At 39.0% G+C, this 25,191-nt stretch overlaps 1 protein-coding gene and 1 long non-coding RNA gene across 2 annotated transcripts; both read left to right on the plus strand.

Moving 5' to 3' along the window:
• LOC135512170 (uncharacterized) lies at window positions 1-12,031 on the plus strand. Its single transcript, XR_010451385.1, has 4 exons — window positions 1-400; window positions 2,529-2,555; window positions 3,878-8,090; window positions 9,522-12,031. It is a non-coding gene; the product is annotated as an uncharacterized LOC135512170 (long non-coding RNA).
• Window positions 12,032-16,898: 4,867 nt separating this feature from the next.
• On the plus strand, window positions 16,899-24,941 carry LOC135512101 (golgin subfamily A member 6-like protein 2). Its single transcript, XM_064933806.1, has 7 exons — window positions 16,899-18,269; window positions 20,181-20,255; window positions 20,530-21,156; window positions 21,342-21,410; window positions 21,538-21,612; window positions 22,853-22,930; window positions 23,080-24,941. Exons 3-7 carry the CDS (start codon window positions 20,538-20,540, stop codon window positions 23,421-23,423), a joined length of 1,185 nt encoding a protein of 394 aa, XP_064789878.1. The 5' UTR covers window positions 16,899-18,269; window positions 20,181-20,255; window positions 20,530-20,537; the 3' UTR covers window positions 23,424-24,941.
• The last annotated feature ends 250 nt before the right edge of the window (window positions 24,942-25,191 follow it).

A 25,191-nucleotide genomic window follows, 5' to 3' on the forward strand; every position in this document is an offset into this window, starting at 1 on the left:
GCCAATTTAGCGACGTTGTCGTTATATTTAGCAAGTATTCAGACCCCTCTAGCGACACATTTTCAAAAAAGCGACTAGAGACAAATCTAGCGACTTTTCCTGGTGTTATTGGAGACTTTTGGAGACTTTGACGTGAAAGCACGCATCGTTCTTACTCTTCTCAACGTGCAGCGTGTGCTGCCGGGCCCCACCCCGTCCCGGTCCCTTTCCTTACTGAGGAGTTGGCAACACACCAAGTGCCTGAGCAAAGTGAAAGTGAAAGTTGTGTCTCAGTATAGGACTGAGGTGTCGATTGTTCTGTAAAAACGTGGAGATATGCACATATAGTGATTATTAGAGTGGTTATGGATTTAAATCAACTATTTTGAATGTGAAGTGGAGGACGTGAAGACCAGTAAAGGTAAGAGGAGATATATCAGTATATAGTCCTGTTTTAAAACAATGAGGACTGGAGAAAGAATAAGGGATGTTTGTATATGTGTGATTGAGCAAAAGAGAGAATTTGATTAATGGTAATGATGTAAATATGAATGTTTTCTCTTTTTATTGAGAAATGAGCCACACACCCCACCTTCTTCCCGGCTGTATGTAATAACACACTAAAATGTCTGGCGAACAATGTAAGAAATAACACTGGAATGTTGCCTCGGGGCCAGAATCACTTCCGCCTTCTCTATCGGCGCCATTTTATATATTGACGACGTCCCTCCTGGCTCGCTCATTAATGTCTTAATCTAAATTACTGATTGTCTCTTATCCGCTTGTCTTCCCATTATGCCATAGTTTGTCCATCTCAATTAATAGTAGAAACCACATTTGTTTAAGCAAGTCATCCATATCAGCTATGTTTTTTTAAGCAGTAAATGAGGCTGAATGACCTGTTTCACATTCAAAAGTTCATGACAAATCACCTTCTAAGACGACATGGTAATATTGTCTAGATAGAGAACGGCAGATCAGCTGTAAACAAGCAGGGCAGGTGGTAATACGGGCAATTAACTTAAAAACAAACAGTTGAAATCAAATGCAGCTTTAAATATCTACCTGTAAAACACAAGATCAAGCATCACTTGTATATTTTGTACTCAAAATAAAAAACATGACAAAATAAATCTATAACATTTACATTGAATTCAGTTGCAGAAAAGCCACCTATTGTAGTGATTTGCTGCTATACTGAACATCTACAGCTGGGTCAGAACATACTGGTTTGGGTTTGAGGATGAACAGGGTAAAACACTGTTGCCAGGGGCGACCACATGACACAGCATCGTGCCTTTTGTGAAAAGTAAAGTCTTGATTAGCTTAAGGTGCTGACATGGATACTGTCTGTAAGTGCCCAGATTGTAATGGTTTTAACCCAAACTCAGTCTATACCCCCAGCCCTGTCCCCTACAAACCCTAACCCAAAATCAGCCTTTACCCCCAGCCCTGTCCCCTACAAACCCTAACCCAAACTCAGTCTATAACCCCAGCCCTGTCCCCTGTCCCCTACACACCCTAACCCAAACTCAGCCTTTACCCCCAGCCCTGTCCCCTACACACCCTAACCCAAACTCAGTCTATACCCCCAGCCCTGTCCCCTTCACACCCTAACCCAAACTCAACGTTTACCCCCAGCCCTGTCCCCCCCTACACACCCTAACCCAAACTCAGTCTTTATCCCCAGCCCTGTCCCCTGTCCCCTACCCCCAAACTCAGTCTATACCCCCAGCCCTGTCCCCTACACACCCTAACCCAAACTCAGCCTTTACCCCCAGCCCTGTCCCCTACACACCCTAACCCAAACTCAGTCTATACCCCCAGCCCTGTCCCTTGTCCCCTGTTCACCCTAACCCAAACTCAGTCTTTACCCCCAGCCCTGTCCCTTGTCCCCTACACACCCTAACCCAAACTCAGCCTTTACCCCCAGCCTCCTAAATTGTATGTCTGACTTTCTGATTTGTAAATTCCCTGCAGTTCCCAACATTGACCAGCAGGTGGTAATGATACTCTCTTCTCAGACAGTAAATGACCACCAGTCAGCTACAGTTATTTTGTTCGGAGGGGATGGAAAATCATTGAGACTATTTGTCATGGAAGCAATTTCCCTCATTTACTCATGTGAATGTGTCCAAAGAGATAAGAGAAGCTAATATTGATAGACACTGTTAAATCTTTACAGCTCAGGATAATATGACTATAATTAAAGATCATCACTACCATCTGCTGGCTGGATCGGTCTTCTGATTTGAACCCTATTCTACACACTGCTAACCGTATGCCTAACCTTAAAACTAAATTAAGATCAGAAATGCACATTTTTGTTTTCATTACATTTTATGATAGGCCTGTAGACAATTTAGACTTTGTGACTGGGTTTTCTAATAACCAGAGAGGCTGGAGGGGAGGAGTTTACTCCAAATACCTGAGCAAATGTGAAAGTGAAAGTTGTGTCTCAGTATAGGACTGAGGTGTAGATATGCACATATAGAGAATTTGATGAAAGGCAATGATGTAAATATGAATGTTTTCTCTTTTTATTGCAGTTAAAATGGCAGAGTCCAGAGTTCATAGTAAGTCAACATGCTATAATTAATGATGAACTTTTCTTTCATGTATCTGGGGGATCAGAACTAAACCAACTATTGAAAAGGAAATGTGTTTGTGGTTTTATTTGTCTTCACTTGTAAATGTGTGTCTGGATGAAATGTGTTTGTAACATGAGGAGTTGTAGCTGAGTTTGTGTCTGTGAGAAACAGCTCAAGTTCAAGTTGAATGCAGCGGTCTAAGGCATCTCAGTGACAGGGCTGGGGTGTGTGGGTCATTGAGTTTAGGTGTTAGGGTTAGGGCATGGGGGTAACAGGGCTGGGGTGTGTGGGTCATTGAGTTTAGGTGTTAGGGTTAGGGCATGGGGGTAACAGGGCTGGGGTGTGTGGGTCATTGAGTTTAGGTGTTAGGGTTAGGGCATGGGGGTAACAGGGCTGGGGTGTGTGGGTCATTGAGTTTAGGTGTTAGGGTTAGGGCATGGGGGTAACAGGGCTGGGGTGTGTGGGTCATTGGTTTAGGTTAGGGTTAGGGCATGGGGGTAACAGGGCTGGGGTGTGTGGGTCATTGAGTTTAGGTGTTAGGGTTAGGGCATGGGGGTAACAGGGCTGGGGTGTGTGGGTCATTGAGTTTAGGTGTTAGGGTTAGGGCATGGGGGTAACAGGGCTGGGGTGTGTGGGTCATTGAGTTTAGGTGTTAGGGTTAGGGCATGGGGGTAACAGGGCTGGGGTGTGTGGGTCATTGAGTTTAGGTGTTAGGGTTAGGGCATGGGGGTAACAGGGCTGGGGTGTGTGGGTCATTGAGTTTAGGTGTTAGGGTTAGGGCATGGGGGTAACAGGGCTGGGGTGTGTGGGTCATTGAGTTTAGGTGTTAGGGTTAGGGCATGGGGGTAACAGGGCTGGGGTGTGTGGGTCATTGAGTTTAGGTGTTAGGGTTAGGGCATGGGGGTAACAGGGCTGGGGTGTGTGGGTCATTGAGTTTAGGTGTTAGGGTTAGGGCATGGGGGTAACAGGGCTGGGGTGTGTGGGTCATTGAGTTTAGGTGTTAGGGTTAGGGCATGGGGGTAACAGGGCTGGGGTGTGTGGGTCATTGAGTTTAGGTGTGGGGGTAACAGGGCTGGGGTATATAGATATAGAGGTTGAGGAATAGGGGTAAATATCTGTTCATGTTATTATAGACAGAGCACTCTGTCACAACTGTGACCAAGAATATAACATACTTGTAAATAAATAAATAATCAAAATGGATGACTTGTGTTTATAAATGTACTGTTTATAAATGTACTGAGAGGATTTGTGTTCCTGACACAGATGATGTCATTAAACATGAAATGTTCTCTCTTTCTGAACAGATCAGTTTAAACTCACCTCAGAAGACTATGTGGAGGCTGATGTTGGTGAAGAGGTCACCCTCCCCTGTCACCTCTCACCTGACACCAGTGCTGTTGCCACGACGATCAGGTGGTTTAAGGAGACAGAGTGTATTTACCTGTATAAGAATGGCCAGGTGACAGAGAGGAGTGACTATGAGGGCAGAGTGAGTCTGATCACCCAGGAGCTGGAGAGAGGCAACGTGTCTCTGAGGCTGAGAGACTTCAGGTGGTCAGATAGTGGAGTCTACATCTGTCAGGTCATCCATGGAGAACAGAAGGTGGAGGCTGCAGTGGGTTTATGGGACAGAGAAGGTAAGTGTTCTAGAACTCCAGTAATGTTTCTAAACACCTAAACAACAACAATAACAACCAGTCTCTTTCCCTGTACAGAACACTTGTACTTTCTCATGTAGGTAGGAGTTCATAGTAGGAGTTACAGATGAATAGACGAGATTCATTCTGAATATCAACTAGTTACAATGCATATTACCATCACTCTGAGCTTTGAGCTGGTCCTAAAGCATTACAACCATTCCAACATTACTGTCACGTCCCTTGATTGTCATTAGTAATGAATGTGATGACCAGTCATATCAATATGTTGTATGGTATTTGGTTGAATAATGTAATGTGACTGAAATTGGATTGAATGTAGCTGTAATAACTCATACATTTTGTTATACATTATCAATAGTCATTATTATCCATCTTGGATAATGGATGATCAGGATCAATACCATAAACCTCCCACAATATATCTGCTATAGAGGTCAATATTTCACATAGTCCTCCCACTATATATCTGCCATAGAGGTCAATATTTCACATAGTCCTCCCACTATATATCTGCCATAGAGGTCAATATTTCACATAGTCCTCCCACTATATATCTGCCATAGAGGTCAATATTTCACATAGTCCTCCCACAATATATCTGTCATAGAGGTCAATATTTCACATAGTCCTCCCACAATATATCTGCCATTGAGGTCAACATTTCACATAGTCCTCCCACTATATATCTGCTATAGAGGTCAATATTTCACATAGTCCTCCCACAATATATCTGGCATTGAGGTCAATATTTCACATAGTCCTCCCCCTGTATATCTGCTATAGAGTTCAATATTTCACATAGCCCTCCCACAATATATCTGCCATAGAGGTCAATATTTCACATAGTCCTCCCACTATATATCTGCAATAGAGGCCAATATTTCACATAGTTCTTCCACAATATATCTGCTATAGATGTCAACATTTCACATAGTCCTCCCACTATATATCTGCTATAGAGGTCAACATTTCACACTCCAAAATGAACATGGAATCAGCTTGAATTCAGTTTGATGTCCCAGTATGAATCATTCTGTGATGTTTAGACTGTTCCAATAGCAGCACTGCTTACATCCCTTTCCCTAGATGTACATTAGTAATGAATGTGATGACCAGTCATATCAATATGATGTGTGGTATTTCATTAAATTATGTAATGAGACAGAAATTCAATGAACAATAATAACTAATGCATTCTGTTTTACATGATCATTATTCATGACTCTCCATCTTGGATAATGGATGATCAGTACAACGTGAGTAATTACTTATTTGTCTGTTTTGTTTATTGACAACCAATAACACAAGACAAAGAACGGACCAGAGTGTTAATCTGATACTATAAAAACTACAGGCCTTGTGAACAGCAGTGTGTCTTCTTCAAGGCTACAAATTAAATCAGTTTCTTTACATTTATCAATACTCTCCCCAAATGTTCTCAAGGTAGGTTGGATTAATATGTATAGATTTTCTTCAAATTATCCAGACTTTTCATATCATAGATCTCCCACAATATATCTACCATAGAGGTCAATATTTCACATAGTCCTCCCATTATATATCTGCTATAGAGGTCAACATTTCACATAGTCCTCCCACTATACATCTGCTATAGAGGTCAATATTTCACACTCCAAAGTTGTTAAGAGAATTCTGTTCTCAATGTTCATAAACTGACCTTCAATTAACTTACTCGGTCTGTTTCCAAGAATTTGTAAGGTTCTTGTTGAAATGAAACAGACAGAGGCCAGTCTACAATAGTCAGCAACGTTTATTTACGAGAGCTCTACTGAGTTGTACAAAACCATTTATTTTATACTTGGCTTCTTAATCACATACATACACACACAACATTAGGTATCTAACGCACACCCCGTCCTGCTCCCCAGCTGAGAGAGATTAGGGAAGGCCACGAAAAACACTCCCCATCCTCCCTCAAGATAGGGGGGCCCTGGGAAGTACGTCCTTTCCTTTCCACCATCTCCCAGAGGCCCCATATCCAAGGTCTGCATGACAATTCTGCTAAGACAGTCTGTGTTTGAGACACCCACACACCACATTATCTATATTGTTTTACTCTAATTCTGACTAGAATTACACATTTATTGATTGTAATTTTATACATTCTAATCAATTCCATGAAATCATACAGGGGAAAGGTGGAATACTGTTAATTATAATCCTGTGTTAAATGTATACATCATTTAGTCATTATTCATCAAATTCACAACCAAAATGAACATGGAATCAGCTTGAATTCAGTTTGATGTCCCAGTATGAATCATTCTGTGATGTTTAGACTGTTCCAATAGTAGCACTGCTTACATCCCTTTCCCTAGATGTACATTAGTAATGAATGTGATGACCAGTCATATCAATATGATGTGTGGTATTTGATTGAATAATGTAATCTGACTGAAATTGGATTGAATGTAGCTGTAATAACTCGTACATTTTGTTATACATTATCAATATTCATTATTATCCATCTTGGATAATGGATGATCAGATCAATACCATAAACCTCCCACAATATATCTGTCATAGAGGTCAATATTTCACATAGTCCTCCCACAATATATCTGCCATAGAGGTCAATATTTCACATAGTCCTCCCACTATATATCTGCCATAGAGGTCAATATTTCACATAGTCCTCCCACTATATATCTGCTATAGAGGTCAATATTTCACATAGTCCTCCCACAATATATCTGCCATAGAGGTCAATATTTCACATAGACCTCCCACAATTTATCTGCTATAGAGGTCAATATTTCACATAGTCCTCCCACAATATATCTGCCATAGAGGTCAATATTTCACATAGTCCTCCCACAATATATCTGCCATAGAGGTCAATATTTCACATAGTCCTCCCATTATATATCTGCCATAGAGGTCAATATTTCACATAGTCCTCCCATTATATATCTGCTATAGATGTCAATATTTCACATAGTCCTCCCACAATATATCTGCCATAGAGGTCAATATTTCACATAGTCCTCCCACAATATATCTGCCATAGAGGTCAATATTTCACATAGTCCTCCCATTATATATCTGCCATAGAGGTCAATATTTCACATAGTCCTCCCATTATATATCTGCCATAGAGGTCAATATTTCACATAGTCCTCCCATTATATATCTGCTATAGAGGTCAATATTTCACATAGTCCTCCCACTATATATCTGTCATAGAGGTCAATATTTCACATAGTCCTCCCACAATTTATCTGTCATAGAGGTCAATATTTCACATAGTCCTCCCACTATATATCTACCATAGAGGTCAATATTTCACATAGTCCTCCCACTATATATCTGCCATAGAGGTCAATATTTCACATAGTCCTCCCACTATATATCTGCTATAGAGGTCAACATTTCACATAGTCCTCCCATTATATATCTGCCATGGAGGTCAACATTTCACATAGTCCTCCCACTATATATCTGCTATAGAGGTCAATATTTCACATAGTCCTCCCACTATATATTTGCTATAGAGGTCAACATTTCACATAGTCCTCCCACTATATATCTGCTATAGAGGTCAACATTTCACTCACCAAAATGAAAATAGAATCAGCTTGAATTCAGCTTGATGTCTAATTATGAAGCATTCAGTCATTCTCAGACTGCTCACATAGTAGTGCTGCTTACATCCCTTTCCCTAGATGTACATTAGTAATGAATGTGATGACCAGTCATATCAATATGATGTGTGGTGTTTCATTAAATTATGTAATGAGACAGAAATTCAATTAACAATAATAACTAATGCATTCTGTTTTACATGATCATTATTCATGACTCTCCATCTTGGATAATGGATGATCAGTATTGGGTGAGTAATTACTTATTTGTCTGTTTTGTTTATTGACAACCAGTAACACAAGACAAAGAACAGACCAGAGTGTTAATCTGATACTATAAAAACTACAGGCCTTGTGAACAGCAGTGTGTCTTCTTCAAGGCTACAAATGAAATCAGTTTCTTTACATTTATCAAAACTCTCCCCAAATGTTCTCAAGGTAGGTTGGATTAAGATGTATAGATTTTCTTCAAATTATCCAGACTTTTCATATCATAGTTGTCCCACAAAATATCTGCTATGGAGGTCAACATTTCAGAGGGGTTGAGTGAAAAGCGGAAGACACATCTCAGTTGAAAACATTCAGTTGGACAACTGACTCGGTATCCCCCTTTCCTTTCCCTTTCACAATATATCTGCTATAGAGGTCAATATTTCACATAGTCCTCCCACTATATATCTGCTATAGAGGTCAATATTTCACATAGTCCTCCCACAGTATATCTGCTATAGAGGTCAATATTTCACATAGTCCTCCCACTATATATCTGCTATAAAGGTCAATATTTCACATAGTCCTCCCATTATATATCTGCCAGAGAGGTCAATATTTCACATAGTCCTCCCACTATATATCTGCCAGAGAGGTCAATATTTCACATAGTCCTCCCACTATATATCTGTCATAGAGGTCAATATTTCACATAGCCCTCCCACTATATATCTGCCATAGAGGTCAATATTTCACATAGCCCTCCCACTATATATCTGCCATAGAGGTCAATATTTCACATAGCCCTCCCACTATATATCTGCCATAGAGGTCAATATTTCACATAGCCCTCCCACTATATATCTGCCATAGAGGTCAATATTTCACATCGTCCTCCCACTATATATCTGCCATAGAGGTCAATATTTCATATTGTCCTCCCACTATATATCTGCCATAGATGTCAATATTTCACATCGTCCTCCCACTATATATCTGCTATAGAGGTCAATATTTCACATAGTCCTCCCACTATATATCTGCTATAGAGGTCACTATTTCACATAGTCCTCCCATTATTTATCTGACATAGAGGTCAATATTTCACATAGTCCTCTCACTATATATCTGCTATAGAGGTCAACATTTCACATAGTCCTCCCACTATATATTTGCTATAGAGGTCAATATTTCACACTCCAAAATGAACATGGAATCAGCTTGAATTCAGTTTGATGTCCCAGTATGAATCATTCTGTGATGTTTAGACTGTTCCAATAGTAGCACTGCTTACATCCCTTTCCCTAGATGTACATTAGTAATGAATGTGATGAACAGTCATTCCAATATGATGTGTGGTATTTCATTAAATTATGTAATGAGACAGAAATTCAATGAACAATAATAACTAATGCATTCTGTTTTACATGATCATTATTCATGACTCTCCATCTTGGATAATGGATGATCAGATGAGGGTGAGTAATTACTTATTTGTCTGTTTTGTTTATTGACAACCAATAACACAAGACAAAGATCAGACCAGAGTGTTAATCTGATACTATAAAAACTACAGGCCTTGTGAACAGCAGTGTGTCTTCTTCAAGGCTACAAATTAAATCAGTTTCTTTACATTTATCAAAACTCTCCCCAAATGTTCTCAAGGTAGGTTGGATTAATATGTATAGATTTTCTTCAAATTATCCAGACTTTTCATATCATAGTTGTCCCACAAAATATCTGCTATGGAGTTCAACATTTCAGAGGCGTTGAGTGAAAAGCAGAAGACACATCTCAGTTGAAAACATTCAGTTGGACAACTGACTAGGTATCCCCCTTTCCTTTCCCTTTCACAATATATCTGCTATAGAGGTCAATATTTCACATAGTCCTCCCACTATATATCTGTCATAGAGGTCAATATTTCACATAGTCCTCCCACTATATATCTGCCATGGAGGTCAATTTTTCACATAGTCCTCCCACTATATATCTGTCATAGAGGTCAACATTTCACACTCCAAAATGAACATGGAATCAGCTTGAATTAAGTTTGATGTCCCAGTATGAATCATTCTGTGATGTTTAGACTGTTCCAATAGTAGCACTGCTTACATCCCTTTCCCTAGATGTACATTAGTAATGAATGTGATGAACAGTCATTCCAATATGATGTGTGGTATTTCATTAAATTATGTAATGGGACAGAAATTCAACGAACAGTAATAACTAATGCTTTCTGTTTCACATGATCATTATTCATGACTCTCCATCTTGGATAATGGATGATCAGATTTCCGTGAGTATTTACTTATTTGTCTGTTTTGTTTATTGACAACCAATAACACAAGACAAAGAACAGACCAGAGTGTCAATCTAATACTATAAAAACTACAGGCCTTGTGAACAGCAGTGTGTCTTCTTCAAGGCTACAAATGAAATCAGTTTCTTTACATTTATCAAAACTCTCCCCAAATGTTCTCAAGGTAGGTTGGATTAAGATGTATAGATTTTCTTCAAATTATCCAGAATTTTCATATCATAGATCTCCCACAATATATCTGCGATGGAGCTCAACATTTCACATAGTCCTCCCATTATATATCTGCTATAGAGGTCAATATTTCACATAGTCCTCCCACAATATATCTGCTATAGATGTCAACATTTCAGAGGGGTTGAGTGAAAAGCGGAAGACACATCTCAGTTGAAAACATTCAGTTGGACAACTGACTCTGTATCCCCCTTTCCTTTCCCTTTCACAATATATCTGCTATAGAGGTCAATATTTCACATAGTCCTCCCACTATATATCTGCCAGAGAGGTCAATATTTCACATAGTCCTCCCACAATATATCTGGCATTGAGGTCAATATTTCACATAGTCCTCCCATTATATATCTGCCATAGAGGTCGATATTTCACATAGTCCTCCCACTATATATCTGCTATAGTGGTCAATATTTCACATAGTCCTCCCATTATATATCTGCCATAGAGGTCAATATTTCACATAGTCCTCCCACAATATATCTGGCATTGAGGTCAATATTTCACATAGTCCTCCCATTATATATCTGCCAGAGAGGTCAATATTTCACATAGTCCTCCCACTATATATCTGCTATAGAGGTCAATATTTCACATAGTCCTCCCATTATATATCTGCCAGAGAGGTCAATATTTCACATAGTTCTCCCATTATATATCTGCTATAGAGGTCAATATTTCACATAGTCCTCCCACTATATATCTGCCAGAGAGGTCAATATTTCACATAGTGCTCCCATTATATATCTGCTATAGAGGTCAATATTTCACATATTCCTCCCACTACATATCTCCTATAGAGGTCAATATTTCACATAGTCCTCCCACTATATATCTGCTATAGAGGTCAATATTTCACATAGTCCTCCCACTATATATCTGTCATAGAGGTCAATATTTCACATAGTCCTCCCACTATATATCTGCTATAGAGGTCAATATTTCACATAGTCCTCCCACTATATATCTGCTATAGAGGTCAATATTTCACATAGTCCTCCCACTATATATCTGCCAGAGAGGTCAATATTTCACATAGTGCTCCCATTATATATCTGCTATAGAGGTCAACATTTCACATAGTCCTCCCACTATATATCTGCCAGAGAGGTCAATATTTCACATAGTCCTCCCATTATATATCTGCTATAGAGGTCAATATTTCACATATTCCTCCCACTACATATCTCCTATAGAGGTCAATATTTCACATAGTCCTCCCACTATATATCTGCTATAGAGGTCAATATTTCACATAGTCCTCCCACTATATATCTGTCATAGAGGTCAATATTTCACATAGTCCTCCCACTATATATCTGCTATAGAGGTCAATATTTCACATAGTCCTCCCACTATATATCTGCTATAGAGGTCAATATTTCACATAGTCCTCCCACTATATATCTGCTATAGATGTCAACATTTCACACTCCAAAATGAACATGGAATCAGCTTGAATTCAGTTTGATGTCCCAGTATGAATCATTCTGTGATGTTTAGACTGTTCCAATAGTAGCACTGCTTACATCCCTTTCCCTAGATGTACATTAGTAATGAATGGGATGAACAGTCCTTCCAATATGATGTCTGGTATTTCATTAAATTATGTAATGAGACAGAAATTCAATGAACAATAATAACTAATGCATTCTGTTTTACATGATCATTATTCATGACTCTCCATCTTGGATAATGGATGATCAGATGAGGGTGAGTAATTACTTATTTGTCTGTTTTGTTTATTGACAACCAATAACACAAGACAAAGAACAGACCAGAGTGTTAATCTGATACTATAAAAACTACAGGCCTTGTGAACAGCAGTGTGTCTTCTTCAAGGCTACAAATTAAATCAGTTTCTTTACATTTATCAATACTCTCCCCAAATGTTCTCAAGGTAGGTTGGATTAAGATGTATAGATTTTCTTCAAATTATCCAGAATTTTCATATCATAGATCTCCCACAATATATCTGCTATGGAGGTCAACATTTCAGAGGGGTTGAGTGAAAAGCGGAAGACACATCTCATTTGAAAACATTCAGTTGGACAACTGACTCGGTATCCCCCTTTCCCTTTCACAATATATCTGCCATAGAGGTCAATATTTCACATTGTCCTCCCACTATATATCTGCTATAGAGGTCAATATTTCACATAGTCCTCCCACAATATATCTGCCATAGAGGTCAATATTTCACATAGTCCTCCCACTATATATCTGCTATAGAGGTCAACATTTCACACTCCAAAATGAACATGGAATCAGCTTGAATTCAGTTTGATGTCCCAGTATGAATCATTCTGTGATGTTTAGACTGTTCCAATAGTAGCACTGCTTACATCCCTTTCCCTAGATGTACATTAGTAATGAATGTGATGAACAGTCATATCAATATGATGTATGGTATTTTATTAAATGATGTATTGAGACAGAAATTCAATGAACAATAATAACTAATGCATTCTGTTTTACATGATCATTATTCATGACTCTCTATCTTGGATAATGGATGATCAGATGAGGGTGAGTAATTACTTATTTGTCTGTTTTGTTTATTGACAACCAATAACACAAGACAAAGAACAGACCAGAGTGTCAATCTGATACTATAAAAACTACAGGCCTTGTGAACAGCAGTGTGTCTTCTTCAAGGCTACAAATTAAATCAGTTTCTTTACATTTATCAAAACTCTCCCCAAATGTTCTCAAGGTAGGTTGGATTAAGATGTATAGATGTTCTTTAAATTTCCCAGAATTTTTATATCATAGATCTCCCACAAAATATCTGCTATAGAGCTTAACATGTCAGAGGGGTTGAGTGAAAAGCGGAAGACATATTTCAGTACAATACATTCAGTTGGACAACTGACTAGGAATCAATTTTTCCCTTTAACTTCCCTTTCACATAGTCCTCCCACAATATATCTGGCATTGAGGTCAATATTTCTCATAGCCCTCCCACAATATATCTGCTATAGAGGTCAATATTTCACATAGTCCTCCCACTATATATCTGTCATAGAGGTCAATATTTCACATAGTCCTCCCACTATATATCTGCTATAGAGGTCAATATTTCACATAGTCCTCCCACTATATATCTGCTATAGAGGTCAATATTTCACATAGTCCTCCCACTATATATCTGCCAGAGAGGTCAATATTTCACATAGTGCTCCCATTATATATCTGCTATAGAGGTCAATATTTCACATATTCCTCCCACTACATATCTCCTATAGAGGTCAATATTTCACATAGTCCTCCCACTATATATCTGCTATAGAGGTCAATATTTCACATAGTCCTCCCACTATATATCTGTCATAGAGGTCAATATTTCACATAGTCCTCCCACTATATATCTGCTATAGAGGTCAATATTTCACATAGTCCTCCCACTATATATCTGCTATAGAGGTCAATATTTCACATAGTCCTCCCACTATATATCTGCTATAGATGTCAACATTTCACACTCCAAAATGAACATGGAATCAGCTTGAATTCAGTTTGATGTCCCAGTATGAATCATTCTGTGATGTTTAGACTGTTCCAATAGTAGCACTGCTTACATCCCTTTCCCTAGATGTACATTAGTAATGAATGTGATGAACAGTCATATCAATATGATGTATGGTATTTCATTAAATTATGTAATGAGACAGAAATTCAATGAACAATAATAACTAATGCATTCTGTTTTACATGATCATTATTCATGACTCTCCATCTTGGATAATGGATGATCAGATGAGGGTGAGTAATTACTTATTTGTCTGTTTTGTTTATTGACAACCAATAACACAAGACAAAGAACAGACCAGAGTGTTAATCTGATACTATAAAAACTACAGGCCTTGTGAACAGCAGTGTGTCTTCTTCAAGGCTACAAATTAAATCAGTTTCTTTACATTTATCAATACTCTCCCCAAATGTTCTCAAGGTAGGTTGGATTAAGATGTATAGATTTTCTTCAAATTATCCAGAATTTTCATATCATAGATCTCCCACAATATATCTGCTATGGAGGTCAACATTTCAGAGGGGTTGAGTGAAAAGCGGAAGACACATCTCATTTGAAAACATTCAGTTGGACAACTGACTCGGTATCCCCTTTCCCTTTCACAATATATCTGCCATAGAGGTCAATATTTCACATTGTCCTCCCACTATATATCTGCTATAGAGGTCAATATTTCACATAGTCCTCCCACAATATATCTGCCATAGAGGTCAATATTTCACATAGTCCTCCCACTATATATCTGCTATAGAGGTCAACATTTCACACTCCAAAATGAACATGGAATCAGCTTGAATTCAGTTTGATGTCCCAGTATGAATCATTCTGTGATGTTTAGACTGTTCCAATAGTAGCACTGCTTACATCCCTTTCCCTAGATGTACATTAGTAATGAATGTGATGAACAGTCATATCAATATGATGTATGGTATTTTATTAAATGATGTATTGAGACAGAAATTCAATGAACAATATTAACTAATGCATTCTGTTTTACATGATCATTATTCATGACTCTCTATCTTGGATAATGGATGATCAGATGAGGGTGAGTAATTACTTATTTGTCTGTTTTGTTTATTGACAACCAATAACACAAGACAAAGAACAGACCAGAGTGTCAATCTGATACTATAAAAACTACAGGCCTTGTGAACAGCAGTGTGTCTTCTTCAAGGCTACAAATTAAATCAGTTTCTTTACATTTATCAATACTCTCCCAAAATGTTCTCAAGGTAGGTTGGATTAAGATGTATAGATGTTCTTTAAATTTCCCAGAATTTTTATATCATAGATCTCCCACAAAATATCTGCTATAGAGCTTAACATGTCAGAGGGGTTGAGTGAAAAGCGGAAGACATATTTCAGTACAATACATTCAGTTGGACAACTGACTAGGAATCAATTTTTCCCTTTAACTTCCCTTTCACATAGTCCTCCCACAATATATCTGGCATTGAGGTCAATATTTCTCATAGCCCTCCCACAATATATCTGCCATAGAGGTCAATATTTCACATAGTCCTCCCACAATATATCTGCTATAGAGGTCAATATATCACATAGTATTTCCACAATATATCTGGCATTGAGGTCAATATTTCACATAGTCCTCCCACAATATATCTGCCATAGAGGTCAATATTTCACATAATCCTACCACTATATATCTGCCATAGAGGTCAATATTTCACATAGTCCTCCCACAATATATCTGGCATTGAGGTCAATATTTCACAACCAAAATGAACATGGAATCAGCTTGAATTCAGTTTGATGTCCCAGTATGAATCATTCTGTGATGTTTAGACTGTTCCAATAGTAGCACTGCTTACATCCCTTTCCCTAGATGTACATTAGTAATGAATGGGATGAACAGTCATATCAATATGATGTATGGTATTTGATTGAATAATGTAATGTGACTGAAATTGGATTGAATGTAACTGTAATAACTCGTACATTTTGTTATACATTATCAATATTCATTCCTCTCCATCTTGGATAATGGATGATCATGATCAATACCATAAACCTCCCACAATTTATCTGTCATAGAGGTCAATATTTCACATAGTCCTCCCACAATATATCTGCTATAGAGGTCAATATTTCACATAGTCCTCCCATTATATATCTGCCATAGAGGTTAATATTTCACATAGTCCTCCCATTATATATCTGCTATAGAGGTCAATATTTCACATAGTCCTCCCATTATATATCTGCCATAGAGGTTAATATTTCACATAGTCCTCCCATTATATATCTGCCATAGAGGTTAATTTTTCACATAGTCCTCCCAGTATATATCTGCAATAGAGGTAAATATTTCACATAGTCCTCCCACTATATATCTGCTATAGAGGTCAATATTTCACATAGCCCTCCCACTATATATCTACCATAGAGGTCAACATTTCACATAGCCCTCCCACTATATATCTGTCATAGAGGTCAATATTTCACTCACCAAAATGAAAATAGAATCATCTTGAATTCAGCTTGATGTCTAATTATGAAGCATTCAGTCATTCTCAGACTGCTCACATAGTAGTGCTGCTTACATCCCTTTCCCTAGATGTACATTAGTAATGAATGTGATGACCAGTCATATCAATATGATGTATGGTATTTCATTAAATTATGTCATGAGACAGAAATTCAATGAACAATAATAACTAATTCATTCTGTTTTACATGATCATTATTCATGACTCTCCATCTTGGATAATGGATGATCAGGACGTCGTGAGTAATTACTTATTTGTCTGTTTTGTTTATTGACAACCAATAACACAAGACAAAGAACAGACCAGAGTGTTAATCTGATACTATAAAAACTACAGGCCTTGTGAACAGCAGTGTGTCTTCTTCAAGGCTACAAATTGAATCAGTTTCTTTACATTTATCAATACTCTCCCCAAATGTTCTCAAGGGAGGTTGGATTAAGATGTATAGATTTTCTTCAAATTATCCAGAATTTTCATATCATAGTCCTCCCACAATATATCTGCGATGGAGCTCAACATTTCACATAGTCCTCCCATTATATATCTGCTATAGAGGTCAATATTTCACATAGTCCTCCCACAATATATCTGCGATGGAGCTCAACATTTCACATAGTCCTCCCATTATATATCTGCTATAGAGGTCAATATTTCACATAGTCCTCCCATTATATATCTGCTATAGAGGTCAATATTTCACATAGTCCTTCCATTATATATCTGCCATAGAGGTCAATATTTCACACTCCAAAGTTGTTAAGAGAATTATGTTCTCAATGTTCATAAACTGACCTTTAATTAACTTACTCGGTCTGTTTCCAAGAATTTGTAAGGTTCTTGTTGAAATGAAACTTACAGAGGCCAGTCTACAATAGTCAGCAACGTTTATTTACGAGAGCTCTACTGAGTTGTACAAAACCATTTATTTTATACTTGGCTTCTTACGCACATACATACACACACAACATTAGGTATCCAACGCACACCCCGTCCTGCTCCCCAGCTGAGAGAGATTAGGGAAGGCCACGAAAAACACTCCCCATCCTCCCTCAAGATAGGGGGGCCCTGGGAAGTACGTCCTTTCCTTTCCACCATCTCCCAGAGGCCCCATATCCAAGGTCTGCATGACAATTCTGCTAAGACAGTCTGTGTTTGAGACACCCAGACACCACATTATCTATATTGTTTTACTCTAATTCTGACTAGAATTACACATTTATTGATTATAATTTTATACATTCTAATCAATTCCATAAAATCATACAGGGGAAAGGTGGAATACTGTTAATTATAATCCTGTGTTAAATGTATACATCATTTAGTCATTATTCATCAAATTCACAACCAAAATGAAAATAGAATCATCTTGAATTCAGCTTGATGTCTAATTATGAATCATTCAAGTAATTCTCAGACTGCTCACATAGTAGTGCTGCTTACATCCCTTTCCCTAGATGTACATTAGTAATGAATGTGATGACCAGTCATTACAATATGATGTGTGGTATTTCATTAAATTATGTAATGAGACAGAAATTCAATGAACAATAATAACTAATGCATTCTGTTTTACATGATCATTATTCATGACTCTCCATCTTGGATAATGGATGATCAGATTTCCGTGAGTAATTACTTATTTGTCTGTTTTGTTTATTGACAACCAATAACACAAGACAAAGAACAGACCAGAGTGTTAATCTGATACTATAAAAACTACAGGCCTTGTGAACCGCAGTGTGTCTTCTTCAAGGCTACAAATTAAATCAGTTTCTTTACATTTATCAAAACTCTCCCAAAATGTTCTCAAGGTGGGTTGGATTAGATGTATAGATGTTCTTTAAATTTCCCAGAATTTTTACATCATAGATCTCCCACAAAATATCTGCTATAGAGCTCAACATGTCAGAGGGGTTGAGTTAAATGTGGAAGACATATTTCAGTACAATACATTCAGTTGGACAACTGACTAGGAATCAATTTTTCCCTTTTACATCCCTTTCACATAGTCCTCCCACAATATATCTGCCATAGAGGTCAATATTTCACATAGTCCTCCCACAATATATCTGGCATAGAGGTCAATATTTCACATAGTCCTCCCACTATATATCTGCCATAGAAGTCAATATTTCACATAATCCTCCCATTATATATCTGCTATAGAGGTCAATATTTCACATAGTCCTCCCACTATATATCTGCTATAGAGGTCAATATTTCACATAGTCCTCCCACTATATATCTGCTATAGAGGTCAACATTTCACACTCCAAAATGAACATGGAATCAGCTTGAATTCAGTTTGATGTCCCAGTATGAATCATTCTGTGATGTTTAGACTGTTCCAATAGTAGCACTGCTTACATCCCTTTCCCTAGATGTACATCAGTAATGAATGTGATGACCAGTCATATCAATATGATGTGTGGTATTTGATTGAATAATGTAATGTGACTGAAATTGGATTGAATGTAACTGTAATAACTCATACATTTTGTTATACATTATCAATATTCATTCCTCTCCGTCTTGGATAATGGATGATCAGGATCAATACCATAAATCTCCCACAATATATCTGCCATGGAGGTCAACATTTCACATAGTCCTCCCACAATATATCTGCTATAGAGGTCAATATTTCACATAGTCCTCCCACAATATATCTGCTATAGAGGTCAATATTTCACATAGTCCTCCCATTATATATCTGCCAGAGAGGTCAATATTTCACATAGTCCTCCCATTATATATCTGCCAGAGAGGTCAATATTTCACAAAGTCCTTCCACTATATATCTGCTATAGAGGTCAATATTTCACATAGTCCTCCCACAATATATCTGCTATAGAGGTCAATATTTCACATAGTCCTCCCACAATATATCTGCTATAGAGGTCAATATTTCACATAGTCCTCCCATTATATATCTGCCAGAGAGGTCAATATTTCACATAGTCCTCCCATTATATATCTGCCAGAGAGGTCAATATTTCACAAAGTCCTTCCACTATATATCTGCTATAGAGGTCAATATTTCACATAGTCCTCCCATTATATATCTGCCAGAGAGGTCAATATTTCACATAGTCCTCCCACTATATATCTGCTATAGAGGTCAATATTTCACACTCCAAAATGAACATGGAATCAGCTTGAATTCAGTTTGATGTCCCAGTATGAATCAATCTGTGACGTTTAGACTGTTCCAATAGTAGCACTGCTTACATCCCTTTCCCTAGATGTACATTAGTAATGAATGTATATTCCATAGAACTCCTCCTGACACAATATCCTCTATCTGACATAGAGCCCAATGCTGGTTATCACAAACAATGACAATAATCATTTGGTCAGAGATAGGACAATAACAAAACAACATTATTTATGAAGTTAACCAGATCTGATTGGTGCCCACAGTCCCTACATGAGGGAGGCTTGAGTGACAGGAGAATTCTGATTGGTCCTGTTTGTTCTGTATATAGTGATGTCATCTACCACACAGAACTCACCTCTCTGTTTTACACCATAGACTCAGGATCACGGTATTTACGACATGAGACCCAGAAGGACAAGCTGAAGAGGGAGGCATCAGCAGGTCAGCTTGGTAAGTATGAGAGAGTCTGGAGGAGAGAGGATTGAATCAGGGAACATGAGTGATGTCATTCTGTTTTTCAGACTAATTCATTTGTAATGTATCACATAGTCAATAGACCAGTTGATGATTGGTTCAGCTCAGATAACTGTTGACTGGAGGAAATAATTACTAATAATTGTACCACCTCCATCAAATGATAATGTCTTTATAGACATACTATTGAATGAATTAATACATTACTTATTCAAACAACCAATTAAATATGTTAATTGCTTTCTGTCAGAGTTGAAGATGGAAAAAGAATTAAAAGAGAAATTAAGACAGGAGATGATGAAACAACTAGAGGAGAAACTGGTTGATATGACCCAAGAAGTGAAAGAGAAAGACACACAACTGGATGATATGACCCAGGAAGTGAGAGAGAAAGAGAGACTCCTGGAGGAGAAGAACCAGATAATGGAACAGAGGGAGAAACTATTAGAAGAGAAAGAAAACCAACTGGAAGAGAAAGACAAGCAACTAAAGGAAAGAGACATTCAACTAGAGGCTCTGAGAAAGAACCTGCAGGACAAGAACAGCCAAGTAGAGACCTTTAGAGTCCTACTGCAGGAAAAAGACCTTCAACTAGAGGACAGAAACCACAGACTGGGAGAGAAGGACACACTACTGGAAGAGAGAGACAAACAACTGGAAGAGAGAGACAGACGACTGGACGAGAGCGACAAACTACTGGAGGGAAAAGAAAATGAACTGAAAGAGAGGAGACAGGAAGTAGAAGAGAGGAGACAGGAAGTAGAAGAGAGGAGACAGGAAGTAGAAGAGAAAGACAACCTACTAGAGGAGAGAGAGAACCAGTTAAAGGAGAGAGACAAACAGGTGGAGGATGTCAACAATGAAAATGCTGAACTGGGTAAGATTATTCACACCATTAATACATTTAATCTGCTGTACTTTCCTCAATTGTCAGGTTATTGTCGACTCTCCACTGAGTTGTGAATATTGTTGTCCATCACTTCATACTTTCCCTCTGCATCATATTTCTGTCTAAAGTCTTTAACACAGAATTCAGATCCTAGTCCTCCTTTGTTATTTCAGCTCAACAGATATGTGATGTGAAGACTGAGGTAGAGAGACTGAGAAGAGAGATCTCAGCCCAGATGACTGGTGAGTGAGATATGTGATACTTAACATTTCAGTAGAAACCCAGAACTCCCCTTCAGTAGGTCTATGTGCCTTCATGTGTCACTGAGGTAAATGTTCCCATTCTAAATTGGTTGTTCTACTATTTTAGAACATGGAGAGATGGCAGATACAGGATCCATACTCCCAGTCAGGAGGAGAAACAGCATGGAGGTTCCTCCACTTAGTGAGTTATCAATGTTGTCCTGTTGTCTCCTACTGTTTCTAGTCTATAGTGGACCATCCTCCACTTAGTGAGTTATCAATGTTGTCCTGTTGTCTCCTACTGTTTCTAGTCTATAGTGGACCATCCTCCACTTAGTGAGTTATCAATATTGTCCTGTTGTCTCCTACTGTTTCTAGTCTATAGTGGACCATCCTCCACTTAGTGAGTTATCAATATTGTCCTGTTGTCTCCTACTGTTTCTAGTCTATAGTGGTCCATCCTCCACTTAGTGAGTTATCAATATTGTCCTGTTGTCTCCTACTGTTTCTAGTCTATAGAGGACCATCCTCCACTTAGTGAGTTATCAATGTTGTCCTGTTGTCTCCTACTGTTTCTAGTCTATAGTGGACCATCCTCCACTTAGTGAGTTATCAATATTGTCCTGTTGTCTCCTACTGTTTCTAGTCTATAGTGGACCATCCTCCACTTAGTGAGTTATCAATATTGTCCTGTTGTCTCCTACTGTTTCTAGTCTATAGTGGACCTTCCTCCACTTAGTGAGTTATCAATATTGTCCTGTTGTCTCCTACTGTTTCTAGTCTATAGTGGACCATCCTCCACTTAGTGAGTTATCAATATTGTCCTGTTGTCTCCTACTGTTTCTAGTCTATAGTGGACCATCCTCCACTTAGTGAGTTATCAATATTGTCCTGTTGTCTCCTACTGTTTCTAGTCTATAGTGGACCATCCTCCACTTAGTGAGTTATCAATATTGTCCTGTTGTCTCCTACTGTTTCTAGTCTATAGTGGACCTTCCTCCACTTAGTGAGTTATCAATATTGTCCTGTTGTCTCCTACTGTTTCTAGTCTATAGTGGACCATCCTCCACTTAGTGAGTTATCAATATTGTCCTGTTGTCTCCTACTGTTTCTAGTCTATAGTGGACCATCCTCCATCTAGTGAGTTATCAATATTGTCCTGTTGTCTTCTACTGTTTCTAGTCTATAGTGGACCATCCTCTACTTAGTGAGTTATCAATATTGTCCTGTTGTCTCCTACTGTTTCTAGTCTATAGTGGACCATCCTCCACTTAGTGAGTTATCAATATTGTCTCAAACTGTCACCAATCTTGATATTCTCTATGTTCTCCAATAATCTATATTTCACTATGATGTGTAATGTGTTTGTAGTTTGTTTATGCTATGTTTTAAATGTGTCTCTGATGAGTCAGTATGTTGACCAGTTCTCTATGTTGTTACAGTGGGAGGGGAGACCTCAGATACAGACCCTACACTTCCACTGAGGAGGAGAAACAGCATGGTGTTCAATCCTCCATCTTGTGAGTTATGGATGTAGATTATATTATATTAGACACTGTTCTACCTCCTCCATCTAGTGAGTTATGGATGTAGATGATATTATATTAGACACTGTTGTACCTCCTCCAGAGAGTCAGAGTGTTGATCAGTGCTGTGTGTTGTGTTGCAGTGGGAGGAGAGAGCAGCACTCCAGACTCCCCAGTGTCTCCCAGTGTGTCTGAGCTGAGACTGGTGCTGCTGGGGAGGACTGGGGCTGGGAGGAGTGCAGCAGGAAACACCATCCTGGGCAGAGAGGAGTTTGGGGCCCAGGCCAGCCCCTCTGCAGTGACCCAGAGGAGTAAGAGGAGAGAGGGGGGACGTGTGTGGGAGACGGCTGGTGCTGGTGGACACTCCAGACTGGTTCTGTCCTGGACTCTCTCTGGAGGAGATGAGACAGGATGTGGGGCTCTGTGTCCGTCTGTCTGCCCCGGGACCCCACGCCTTCCTCCTGGTCATACCAGTGGAGCCCTCTAAGGGGGAGGAGAGAGGGGTGCTGGAGAGAATAGAGGAGATGTTTGGGGAGGGTTGTTGGGAACACACTGTGATTCTATTCACCCATGATGATGGACTGAAAGAGCAGAGCATTGAGGAGTTTCTCCAAGCAGGAAGTCAGGACCTCCAGCAGCTTGTGGAGAAAAGTGGGAGCAGGTACCACGTCCTCAACATTAAGGACAGGGCCCATGGCACTCAGGTATCAGAGCTGCTGGATCAGGTAGAGGAGATGGTGGCAGGAAACAGAGAGAGATTCTACAGCAGTCAGACCTACCAGGAGGCAGAGGACCAGGTTAGAGAGATGGAGGGAAAGATCCAGAGAGAGAGAGGAGAGAGGAAACAGAGGGAGGAGAGAGACTTGAGAGAGAGGCTTCAGAAGGAGTTGCAGGACTCTCTGATAAAGATAGAGGGAGTGATCCAGGAACATGAGGGAGATATCAGAACACTCAGTGAAAGAACCAGTGAACTGGAGAGACAGGTGAAAGAAGAGAGGGATGAGGAGAAGAAAAGAGAGCTGGAGAGGGAGCTGAAGAGGGAGTCTGATAGGAGGGAGGAGATGGAGAGAAAGCTGGAGAGATTTAGAGAGAAGAGAGAGAATGAGAGGAAGGAGATGGAGGAGAGACACAGACAGGAGATGGAGAACTATGAAGGAGAAGCCAGAGTTGAAGCAGAAAGAAACCTGATGAAGATTGTCCTGCCTGAGTTACAGAGGAACATCATGATCTCACAGACAAAGATGGAGAGGGAGTTCAGCAGACAGATGGAGGAGAAGAATAGAGATGAAGGAGAAGGATAGAGAGATGAAGGAGAAGGATAGAGAGATGGGGAGACTAAGACAGAACTTGAAAGAAGTCATGGAAGCTCACTCAGTGTTGCAGAAGAGACTGGAACGAGAGGGGAGAGGTCAGAGGGCACTGATAGGGTTGTTGGGCTGGGTCAGGAGAAACTCATCAAGTTGGCTTCTCCACAATCTGATATGATTCACCATCACTGTCTATGTGTAGAACCAGACCAGGTCTACTGTCCACTGTACCGTGGGGGGTGATCATGGATCATGGTGGTCATGGGGAAAACAGGACAGAATAATGTCTGGTCCAGTCTACAGTGTCAAGAGAAGGAGGGGAGGGAGGTCTGTAAAGATCTTGATGAGACGTAAAACAGAATTCCAATCCAACGTAGATTATTGACCTTTAGAATGGAGAGGGTTGTGGGGGGTCAGGAGGTCAGTGGGCGGAGTCATAGACTGAGAACTCTAGAGATCTGAGTGAGACTTTTACTCAGTGTTTGGGGAGGTCTTCTATTGAACAGAGAACCATACTCTATCTACCACACACTACTTCCTGTTCTTAATCAAATTGTTTCATGTTGAAACTAAATGTACACTGAGTGCACAAAACATTAAGAACACCTTCCTAAAGTTGAGTTACTATCTATCCCAATGGAACTCTGATACCACATGAGACTGACATTGTTGAAATAAAGAAATGTCACTTTGTAAGACATCAGTGTTTGGACATTGTCTTGGAGGATTCTCTACAGTACACAGCTGAGCTATCAACACTGAGCTGTCAAAAGTGAGCTGTCAACACTGAGCTGTCAACAGTAGGCTGGTCTCTACATGATACTGCTACTACTACTGCTACTGCTACTGCTACTACTACTGCTACTATTACTGCTACTACTACTGCTACTACTACTGCTACTATTACTGCTACTACTACTGCTACTACTGCTACTGCTACTACTGCTA

The sequence above is a fragment of the Oncorhynchus masou genome, chromosome 1 (genome assembly GCF_036934945.1).
Source record: "Oncorhynchus masou masou isolate Uvic2021 chromosome 1, UVic_Omas_1.1, whole genome shotgun sequence".
Taxonomy (NCBI): Eukaryota; Metazoa; Chordata; class Actinopteri; order Salmoniformes; family Salmonidae; genus Oncorhynchus; species Oncorhynchus masou.